This window comes from Myotis lucifugus, unplaced genomic scaffold (genome assembly GCF_000147115.1).
Source record: "Myotis lucifugus unplaced genomic scaffold, Myoluc2.0 scaffold_417, whole genome shotgun sequence".
Classification (NCBI taxonomy): Eukaryota; Metazoa; Chordata; class Mammalia; order Chiroptera; family Vespertilionidae; genus Myotis; species Myotis lucifugus.
Window position 1 is genome coordinate 218,880 of NW_005871465.1, and position 11,098 is coordinate 229,977.

The 11,098-nt window shown below is 41.1% G+C and overlaps 2 protein-coding genes and 1 long non-coding RNA gene across 4 annotated transcripts in view; 2 read left to right on the forward strand and 1 right to left on the reverse strand.

Annotated features, from left to right (window-relative positions):
- CANX (calnexin) overlaps positions 1-8,684 on the forward strand; it is a 31,862-nt gene extending 23,178 nt beyond the window's left edge. The window contains exons 10-15 of one of the 2 annotated variants that reach the window (XM_023743888.1): positions 509-665; positions 2,853-3,068; positions 3,700-3,819; positions 4,661-4,784; positions 4,947-5,026; positions 5,774-5,797. In XM_023743888.1, coding sequence (XP_023599656.1) covers positions 509-665; positions 2,853-3,068; positions 3,700-3,819; positions 4,661-4,784; positions 4,947-5,026; positions 5,774-5,782 — 706 coding nt within the window. In that variant the 3' untranslated portion in view covers positions 5,783-5,797. Of the gene's footprint in view, positions 1-508; positions 666-2,852; positions 3,069-3,699; positions 3,820-4,660; positions 4,785-4,946; positions 5,027-5,773; positions 5,798-6,808 lie in introns of those variants that run through there. The other variant, XM_006102537.3, reaches the window with a different exon arrangement.
- LOC106699490 lies at positions 8,375-11,002 on the reverse strand. The gene is made up of 2 exons (XR_001351088.2): positions 10,539-11,002; positions 8,375-8,795 (listed from the first exon to the last, which is right to left on the reverse strand). It is a non-coding gene; the product is annotated as an uncharacterized LOC106699490 (long non-coding RNA).
- A 30-nt stretch (positions 11,003-11,032) lies between these two features.
- The window catches only part of MAML1 (mastermind like transcriptional coactivator 1), a 52,118-nt gene continuing 52,052 nt past the window's right edge, over positions 11,033-11,098 (forward strand). Inside the window, exon 1 of the mRNA XM_014467853.2 lies at positions 11,033-11,083. Coding sequence (XP_014323339.2) covers positions 11,033-11,083 — 51 coding nt within the window. The remainder of the gene's footprint in view (positions 11,084-11,098) is intronic.

Genomic DNA, 11,098 nt, shown 5'->3' on the forward strand with positions numbered 1-11,098 from the left:
TCCAGGTACATGCCCTTGACCAGGAATTGAACCCACAGCCCTTGGGTGCTGGGGCTGATGGCTCTAACCACTGAGAAACACAGGGCAGAGTGATTTAATTATTTTGTGTGTCTCTTTTTAAAAAAATATATTTTATTGATTTTTTTACAGAGAGGAAGGGAGAGAGATAGTTAGAAACATCGATGAGAGAGAAACACCGATTAGCTGCCTCCTGCACATCTCCCACTGGGGATGTGCCCGCAACCCAGGTACATGCCCTTGACCGGAATCGAACCTGGGACCCCTCAGTCCGCAGGCAGACGCTCTATCCACTGAGCCAAACCGGTTTCGGCGTGTGTCTCTTTAATGCACCTCTCATGAGAAACTAGTTACTAGAAATGCAGAAACAGCATGGTGCTCTATAGGATGACACTGAAAGCATTCCTACAGGATTTCAGGGGTCCCCTGGGATGGCAATTCATAGTCCTACATCACAGAACCCATTTGTAACTGGTTTATTTCTCCACAGGGATGAAGATATGGATGGAGAATGGGAAGCTCCTCAGATTGCCAACCCTAAGTGTGAGTCGGCCCCTGGATGTGGTGTCTGGCAAAGACCTATGATTGATAACCCTAATTATAAGGGCAAGTGGAAGCCCCCCATGATTGACAACCCTAACTACCAGGTGTGTATCTCTCTCCGGTGTTCTGTTTTGTTTTTTATTTATTTATTTTTTAGATACATTTTTATTGATTTCAGAGAGGAAGGGAGAGAGAGAGCTAGAAACATCAATGATGAGAGAGAATTATTGCTCGGCTGCCTCCTGCACGCCCTCCACTGGGAATCAAGCCTGCAACCTGGACATGTGTCCTTGACTGGAACCGAATCCAGAACCCTTCAGTCCGCAGGCCAACACTATCCACTGAGCCAAACCAGCTAGGGCTGTTTCATTTTGTTTTAATCCCTACCTGAGACTATGTTTCACTGCTTTTAGGGGGAGTGGCAGGGAGAAGAGAAAAACATTGATTGGTTGCCTCTTGTACTCGCCCCTACTGGGAATTGGATTGGCAAACTTTTCACTCCAACCAACTGAGCCATACCATCCAGGGCGAAGTGTGTGCCTTTTAATGTGCTTCATTGATCTGGTTGTGTTCAGATGGAAGTTTTGTCTGTAGTGAGGCTGCTGGGTTGATCACTATTTTCAAGCGATTGAATTACAAAGTAAACTTCATTAATTGAGAGAGAACTTAATATGTTCAATGTTGAAAAGATAAACCTAGAAACTGGGAAGAAGCTTTCATAGTTTCTTTGTACTTTTGTTTAAAAACAAAGAAAAGAGAAAAGAAAAACTTGCAATTTGAGTACCCTGCTATCATGTGGCAGGGGTGCTGCAGCCACAGGGTACAGAGTGGCAACCTGTGATTTTTAGAGAGAGTGGAAGGGAGGAAGAGAGACTGAGAGACATCGTTTGGTTGCCTCCCGCATGCACCCTGATCAGGGTTGGGGATCAAGCCTGCAACCGAGGTCCGTGCCCTTGACTGGAATTGAACCTGGGACTCTTCAGCTGACAATATCCACTGAGCCAAACTGGCTAGGGCTTAAATGTTTTTTGTTTTTTTAAATATATTTTATTGATTTTAGAGAGGAAGGGAAAGGGAGAAAGAGATAGAAACATCAATGATGAGAGAGAATCATTGATTGGCTGCCTCCTGTACGTCCCCACTGGGGATCGAGCCCGCAACCCAGGCATGTGCCCTTGGCCGAAATGGAACCCAGGACCCTTCAGTCCGCAGACCAACGCTCTACCCATTGAGCCAAACCAGCTAGGGCTTAAATGTTTTTTTAATCGTGCAGTCAAACAATCAAATTAGTTAAAAGTTGCCCTTTAAAAAAACTGCACTTTGGCTTTTTTTTTGATGGCCATTTAGATGGATTTCCTTTTTTTTTTTTAATCCTTGATGCAGTAGTCATCCTTGTGCATGACTGAGTGTATGTAGCAACTATTTCTCTAGGTAGTTACTACGAAGTGAAATTGCTGGTTGAAGATCATTTAAATTTCATTTTATTTTATTTGTTTTTTAGATATATTTTTATTGATTTCAGAGAGGAAGGGAGAGAGAAACATCAGTGATGAGAGGGTATCATTGATTAGCTGCCTCCTGCATACCCCCTACTGGGGGTTGAGCCTGCAACCTGGACTTGTGCCCTGACCTGACCAGGAATGGAACCATCACCTCCTGGTTCATAGTTCGATGCTCAACCATTAAGCCATGCCGGCTGGGTAATCATTTACATTTTAAATCACCACTGAAGAAATCTGTACCGATATAGGCTCCCACTCCTGCTAGCAAACTAATGGAGGCTTTTGGAATGTGCCAGGCACAGCGAGGTATTGGTCTAGATCAGGGGTGGGCAAACTTTTTGACTCAGGGCCACAATGGGTTCTTAAACTGGACCGGAGGGCCGGAACAAAAGCATGGATGGAGTGTTTGTGTGAACTAATATAAATTCAAAGTAAACATCATTACATAAAAGGGTACGGTCTTTTTTTTTTTTTTTTTTTTTTTTTTTTTTAGTTTTATTCATTTCAAACAGGCCAGATCCGGCCCGCGGGCCGTAGTTTGCCCACGGCTGGTCTAGATGAAGGTCATGGATATTAGAAATTGAAAGTAGTTGAAGTTCAGACATCTTAGAGGCAGAGTGTAAAACATCAGTAGCATTTATTGTCTTCTTCCTGTTACTCAGTTAAGTTTCACAAATTCAGCACTTAGCTTCATTTATCATACGAAATTCATCTTAATTTTTATTTAGGTTCATCATAAATTTGTGTTGATCATTATCTGAAATGATTTTTTAAAATATTTTTCTCTAGGGAATCTGGAAACCCCAGAAAATACCAAATCCAGATTTCTTTGAAGATCTGGAACCTTTTAAAATGACTCCTTTTAGTGCTATTGGTTTGGAACTGTGGTCCATGACCTCGGACATTTTTTTTGACAACTTTATCATTTGTGGCGATCGAAGAGTAGTTGATGATTGGGCCAGTGATGGATGGGGTCTGAAGAAAGCTGCCGACGGGGCTGCCGAGGTTTGTGCTTGCTTGTTCCTTGGCATTTATATCTGCAATTGCTACTTTTGTAAAAACCTATCATCTACAGTTTATCTTCCCTTATTTGGGAATATTGTTATAAAAAGTGGTCGTATGCCTACTAAAGACAAAATACTGGGGTGTTGGACATGATTGCTTTAGTCTCATGCAGTGGCTTTAGAATCTTTGTTATGTGTAAGGTGAGTTATTTATTTAAAATATATTTAACAAAATTGCCATTCAGGGTATATTTTAATGCACTCTTAAATGTTGAATCTTGATTTACCCAATATGTGGAATTTTCAAACAATTGGTCATATGGCTGAGGTATAAATTGGAGAGCCAGAGGCACTAAGATCAAGAAATTATTCATTCACTGGTTCCTGAAATTAAGTCTTGCTGATGATTAAAAGCCAGCTTTTAAACCTGTGAAAGGGAAATCACCTTGATGATACGGAGAACAAGTAAATTGAGGATTTTCTCCTATTTCCTTTTTTTGCTATATGAACATCTTGGCTTGAACCTTGGTGGAGCCTGAGTAGTACCATGTAGTCATTGAACAGTGGAACAGTGCTCACTGTATTTGGTGTCAAAAGCTAGAACTTGACATCAGTCATGTCTTGTTTTTCAGCCAGGTGTAGTGGGGCAGATGCTGGAGGCAGCCGAAGAGCGTCCGTGGCTCTGGGTGGTCTATGTTTTGACTGTAGCGCTGCCTGTGTTCCTTGTAATCCTCTTCTGCTGTTCTGGCAAGGTATGAGTATTGGTTTGGTTTGGTTTTGAGACATTTTTAGAAAGAACTCTTATGATATTAAAAAATAAGATATATTGCCTGAGGCTTTCTTTCTAGCAGCTCAGTTGTGACCGGATCGCATTTGGTGTTGACTTCTGAACCCTTATTCACTACTCTTGGCGGCCATGTATTGTACTCAGATGGGAGTAGCATTTGTAGCCCCTTCATTTCTAGTAGTATTTAAACTACTCTCCTTAATATTTGTCAGCAGCTTTCTAGGGCAGGAAGGAAAACAACAAAAAACTTAGATATAAATCTGGCCATTTGGGCATAAACTAGCTTTTCCTCTTGGCTGAGCTGTTTCTATTCATAAACTTTATAGTTCTCATTACCAGGTTCCTCCCTTAGCATCCCTAACCCCTTTGACCTCCCTCTACACACAAATACATGTAGGGTAAACAGCCTGTTTGTCTTATTCAACCTTTGTTACATCTAATCAAAAATAAAATTTTGCTTAGGCTCTCCTTCTGCTAGATGAGGATGATGCTTTACCTTGCATTCAAGATGTTCTGTAATCTGACCCCCAGAGTGCCTTTTCCAGCTTTGTCCCCACCACTCTTCTGCCACTGTGCCTGGGTCTACCTGACCCCTTTGTTTGTACTGTTCCTTTTCTCTTGAAACCCCACACATTCTCACCCAAGAAAAGACTCTCAGGGCAGGAAGTATATCTTACTCATTTCCATATATCTATCCTAGTATACAGCCGGGTACAGAACTTTGCTCTTTAGGCATTTAATAATTATATGATAACATACTACATAAAATGTGAACAAAATGGTTGTACTGTGGGGAAATATTTCAGAAACAGTCCAGTCCTGTGGAGTACAAGAAGACTGATGCTCCTCAGCCAGATGTGAAGGAAGAAGAAGAGAAGGAAGAAGAAAGGGACAAGGGAGATGAGGAGGAAGAAGGTGAAGAGAAACTTGGTAAGAAGTAGACCCCAAAATATCTGCTTTCACCCAAGATTCTACGATGTTCAAACCCTTATAAACAAGTTACTGTAAAGATTGTTTTAGACAATTAATGCTAATTATCTAATTACACAAAACAGTTGTAAGGTTTGCTGAGTTGATTAACTTCTGTTTTAGAAGAGAAGCAAAAAAGTGATGCTGAAGAAGATGGCGACACTGTCAGTCAAGAGGGCGAAGATAGGAAATCTAAAGCAGAGGTAATAGGAAGGGGGAATATGTTTTGTATTTTAAGCACCTAAGTTGAAAGTACATTTAAGTAGAGGGAATATTTTCATAAGGTAATTTTCAATGGTCATGGCTGTAAAAATTCTGTTAAAGCCAATTTTATAAAAGTGAAATTCTTAGAAATACAGGTCAGCATGCTATGACTTCAAACTATATCTGAATCTCAGAAGTATTTTTCTGTGCTGAAAATGGTTTTGGAATAAGCAGAGTTGTAGGAGAAAACTAATAAAATGATTTCTGAGATGGCAACTGTAGGTTATTATTTTAGTCTATCTCTTCATCCACCTCCCCTAATTGTGCCCTTAAAAATATTTCTTGCACAAATCCCGTGTGTTGTAAAATTTCTGCCCCAGTTGCTCACGGATTCATTTATTTATTCAATAAGTAGTTTTGGAGTGCTCATTATATGCCAGGCATCGTCAGTGAACAAGACAGACAAAGATAACCTACCTTTGGGGAGCTTCATTTCTAGTGGGAGGAAACAGACCATTATCAGTTGACTTGATAAGGAAGTACCTGAGTGAATGTTAGAAAGTGATGGGCCATGAAAAAGAAAAGTACGATAGGAAAGGCTATCAGAAGTGCTGGGATGCAGCGTTAAAGATGGTAGGCCTCGTTGGAGAGGTGACGTTTGAGTGAAGACTTGACAGATATGGGCAGCCATTGTCGGTTTTGGGACGAAGTAGGTCTGATCACTCTGGCTGCTGTGTTTTCTACAGACCAAGTAGAATCAAGGAGACTGGATAGGAGGCTGCTGTGCGAATCAGGTTAGACACGATGGTCCTGAGCAGGGTGAAATGATCGGAAAGGAGGAGTGGGCTTCTGGAGCTGGGTTGGATGTGAGGTCTGAGGGAAAGAGAATAAGCCACACCTTTTCTACCAAGGTCCCTTTCCAAGCACTTCTCTATTTCATGATGTTTCTTTCTGGAAAACTACCCAGTGTCCATTTCCAGCTCCCACTATTCTGCCCTCCCCTTGATAAAGATCAATGCTGTTTATGTTTTCAGTTTCTTGACTAAAATGTAGAGTTCTTTCAGGTAAGGTTCAGTCTCACTTCCTTTTTTTTTTTTTTAACATATATCTTCATTTATTTTAAAGAGGAAGGGAGAGAGAGATAGAAACATCAATGATGAAAATCATTGATCAGCTGCCTCCTGAATGCCCTACACTGGGGATCGAGCCTGCAACCTGGGCATGTGCCTAGGCAGGAATCGAACCATGACCTTATAGGTGTGGTACAACCACTGACCCCCACCATCAGGGCTCACATATTTTTTATATTACCCAAGCTTTCTCACACGGTAAGAGAAGTCCAATAGAATAGGAAGAGTACTAGGCTTATTGTCTTGAGTGGCACATGGGACCTGGCTTGGGTAGTCTTCAGTCCCCATAAAATCCAGTTTTCTCAGTCTCAAAGTGGGGCTAATGTGTCCATAGGCCAGTAAATTATTTAGGATTAATCAAGATGACATGTGAAAGCATGGTGTCTGGTCTTTTTAAAAGAAGATGTTTGTGGGTTAGATTGAGAAAAGTGCATTTTCGTGGAAAGAAAACAAGAAAGACTGGATTAAAACACAGTCCCGCCACCTCTAAGACAGTTGGTTTTTGGTACTTTTTCTTCAAATCATTTTTTTCTTCATATTTTTCCTTTAGATGGGTTACCCTCAGCTTGGTAGATCTTGAAAATTTGGCGAATTTTTACTTTTCATAATATGCTAATTATAATGAATTTGTGTTTTTTTTTCAACCAATAGGAGGATGACATTTTGAACAAATCACCAAGAAACAGAAAGCTAAGAAGAGAGTAAAATTATCTTAAGAACTTGATATGTGATTTCCTTTCCCTCCCCTTCCTCTGCAAGTGTGGTCCTAGGAGAGAACCTGGCACATCTTAGGTTGAGACTCAGAAAACCTCCGGATGTCACCTTCAACAAGTTTCAGTCAAACACTAGCCCGTGTAATTTTAAACATCTAGCAGTAAATGCAATTGTGACAAAAAGGACCCTGTTTCTGTAGAAAGAAAGCATTTAACAATGGTTGTGAATTGTAACATGAAGCAACTAATTTGTATTTTTTTTTGTTCTGTTTTTAAACATCTTTGTTTTTTTTAATAGAGTAATAGAATTTTGCCAGTCTTTAAAATCTTGGCTTAATTTAATATATTGATGTGTCCATGCAGAAATAACACCAACTTTTAGAAATTCTAGGGGGATGAACTGCAGTTTTTAGAACCAATTTTGTTTGAGTTTGGTATTACAAAGCATTCAAGTGTCTCTGTCCCTTAAAATTGATAATCATGTTTAAAGTGCAGTTATTTGTCATTATAATCTTGTATTGCTTACTTCCATTCCTCCTAAGGAAATTGAGGAGAGGGATTGAATGGAAGCCCAAATTTATACAAAGGTTCTGTTTAAATTGTATTAAAAATGGACATAAAAAAAAGAAAAAAGACTTTTCACTCGATGTTGGTTAGACCATAAAGTGTGTGTGTGTTCTGTTATGCTTGGAACAGCTCAGTTCACAGACAGGTTTAAGTTAGTGGAGGAGGTGGTATAATGTGGCATTTGGGCCTTTATACTCTGCACACCTGGCGTGTCTGGGCTGCAGTCTTCTTGAACAGGTGGCTTTTTTAAAGACTGCTACCAGGACATGTGCGCTCCAGAGAGAATCTGGTGTTTTCATCCCATCTTCCATTCTGTGGACACTGTTTCCCTCCCTGTTTCCCAGAGTCCTAGCTTTCTCCTCTGCTTGCCTTTTCTTCACAGCGCCTTGCTGTCCGTTGCTGAAAATGATGATGAGCTCTGCATAGTGTTAAGCTTTATTGTGATTGTGTATGTTTCTTCCTTTTTTAAGCAGACCTGCACCTTTCCAGGGTCAAGTACAGGATAGAATGCTATCTTTGATTTTTTTTAATCCATTTCTCTTACTCTGTGTAAAGACTAGAAGTCTATCCAGATGTGAGCCAATTCCGAATTGACTGTAATTGAACACAGGCTAAAAAGTACTGATGGGAGGAGTGACATAGAGCATGAGTTATCCAATTTTTGTAGCTGCTAAACCCTTTAAGTTATCATTTGCAGTTCATGTAACAGTTGTGTCTTAAATTACATGATAAAGCAGTCCTGTTAAAAATAATTATTTTTTTTTAGTATGTGGATTGTAGAATATTTTAATAAGTGATGTTAGGTTTGTTTTTTCATATGGAATGCAGATGGGTGCTATCAGAGCCTCTCCCCCATCACAGTGTAATAACCTCACTATTACACCACACTGAAGTATATTCAAAATTAGATGTTCTTTTAGCTTTATTCTTTCTTCAGAGCTGTTTCAAATATACCGATGATACTGTTCCTTGCACTGAATATATAAACACTCCAGAGTGTTTATATTGGGGAGATTTGGGGGAGGAAGTATATTTGTAAAAGATGAAGGCTGTATCTGTTTATTTTGTTTATCTCAATTTTTTACCAGTTCACTTAAATTCTTATGAGGGTGGGATGCATTTTTCTTGCTGTTCAGTGCTTTATTCTTTTCATCTGGTGTTCTGTGGTCACAGTGACCTTAGCTATGTAGCACACTTTCCCAAATGTATTGAGCGCGAATAAACAGTTACCTGGCAAGACCTGAAAATATGTCTGCAGATTTCTCCTTTGAAGCAAATGTGTGGGGTCATGGCATTTTCCAGAAATCTGCCTTCACTCTCCGTTAATATTTCATGCCTCACAGTTTCTTCTGGCTGAGCTGTGGAATGACAAGTGTAAATCAGTAGAGTGTTCATTTGCCTTTCCAGGGTTATTTAGCAGTTTGTTCAAAACAAGTCATTTCTTGGTTCTCCTTTTCACTCTTGAAGTTGCAACCTCCTGATGAAATGTCTGACACATTAATGAATGACCGGCTGCAGTTCTTAGCTCTTTGAAAGGCACTTGCATTATGATTTCACATGCTGGCTACCCGTCCCGTTGCTGTAAGATGCCCACTCCATCAGATGTGTTCCCCAGTTTCTCTTGTTCACAAAATACTTCCCACTTTTCTCAAATTGTCACATTACTCAATGGTATTAAAGCCCTGTGTTAAGCATCTGCTTTTGACTGAACTTCATAGTAACCTTTAATTCACGTGTTTTGCTGTTTCAAAGTGGGTTAATTGTCCTTTAATTGGCCACTGTTGCTATTATGCAGAAACTCCAATGAACAGTGGGATATATAGTCTCGTCCCTTGGTATTCACGGGGATTGGTTCCAGGACTTATCCATGAATACCAAAGTTTGAGGATGCTCAAGTGTCTTACGTAAAATGGTATTCATAGTATTTGCATATAACCTCCACACATCTTCCCTATACTTCAGATTACTTAGACCTAATACAATGTAAATGCTATTTAAATAGTTGTTAAACTATATTGTTTAGGAAATAATGACAAGAAAAAAGTCTGTACATGTTCAGTACAGATGCAACCTGCAGCCATCAGAGGCCTATTTACATAGCACACATCAGCAACAATGAAACTTTTTTCTAGATATTTTCCATCCTTGGTGGTTGGTTGAATTTGAGGATGGGAACCCTCTGAAACTGAAGGCCAACTGTACTTTGTCACCATGAGGTGACGGTCAACTCAATGGAGATTCTACCTCCTTTCCTGCTGGATTAGAATCCAGTAGTTTCTGTTGTGGCATCGGGATAACAGCTCAGAAATGGAGGAGTAATTTATAGTCTTAAGATTTATGGGAACGAATGAGTTTTTAAATTTTTATTAGAAAATAAATTTTTGTTCATGTTTACATTATTTCAGGGAGGTTTTTGAAAATTAGGTCAATTTTTTTTTAAACGTGCTACTTAGCTTTTGGACTGCTTATGAAGAGAAATAGACATAGTGCTTCTATTATTTTTCCTATTAGAAACTAAATATTTATTCCTGGTGTAAAATTTATATGTTTAAAGACTGGTGAAAAACAGGACCGACCACATTATGGTATTCATGAGCACCTTTGCCTTGGCGGGCCACTTGTATCTTTTTACTGCATTTGTATAAAAACAAATACTATCTGAATAAGGATTCATTTTTTCTTATTTTAAAATATTTTTGTGGGTCCTAGTGAAAAGTTACTATAACAGCTGTTTTGAGCTGTTGATGGTGCCTCTCAACCTGCAGCTTCCTGGCACCTTCTATTTAACTTGTTGGCAATTAAGGCTCCTGGTGCCTCTTGGCCCAACACAAGACTAGTTTCACTGCCGCCTCTCTGGTCCCGGAGTTTTTCCTCGTCTCCCTGTCCCTTTGCCTGCCGGCTGTAACACTAGAGCATAATCGCCTTTGGTTGGATATTGAGTGACTCGATTTTACCTAACAGACCATCTTTTTAAATGTAATCCGGTTTTGACTGTAATGCCATCCTTTGCGGTTCTAGTCCCCGCTACGAGACTCTCCCTACACCGCTTCCTTATGCGAGCTGGGCTTTTTCTGGGTAAGTAGTAACAACCTGAAACTTACTCAAATTTTGATATAAAAGTGGAAATTGACGGTCCCAGTGATGCAGAGTGGCGTGAGAGGAAACCTTTTCCAGCTCCCTCGTGACATTTCGACCAATTAAAAGGCTGGATGTAAGCAATGGGGTTGAAGAAAACAGCTGACACTGGAAAGGCGTGGCTACTTCTGAGTTTATCTGAGCAGCTTGGGAAAGGCTGCCGGAACGCGGGGAAGCGCGCTGGGGCCGCCGCGGACCCGGAAGGGCCTGCCCGCGGGGGCGGCGCTCAGCGCGGCTCCGTCCGTCACCCTCGCCGGAGCCCAGCCCGAGGCCCGCCCCCGACGGGAGTTCCTTTAAACTCCGCTCGGGAGCCCCGCGGCGCCTCCGGCCGCTGGCCCCCGCCCCTCGGGCGGCCGCTCGCCCTATTCTGATTGGCCGCCGCCCCTGCCTCTCAGCCGTGACGCCGAGGTCGCCCGCCGGGGTCCCGCCCTCTTCCGAGAGCCCTGAAAACAATTTTAAGATGGCGGCTCCGGCGGCGCGGAAAACAATGGGCTCGGGGCGCCGCCACCAGGCCGCGGCCTGAGGT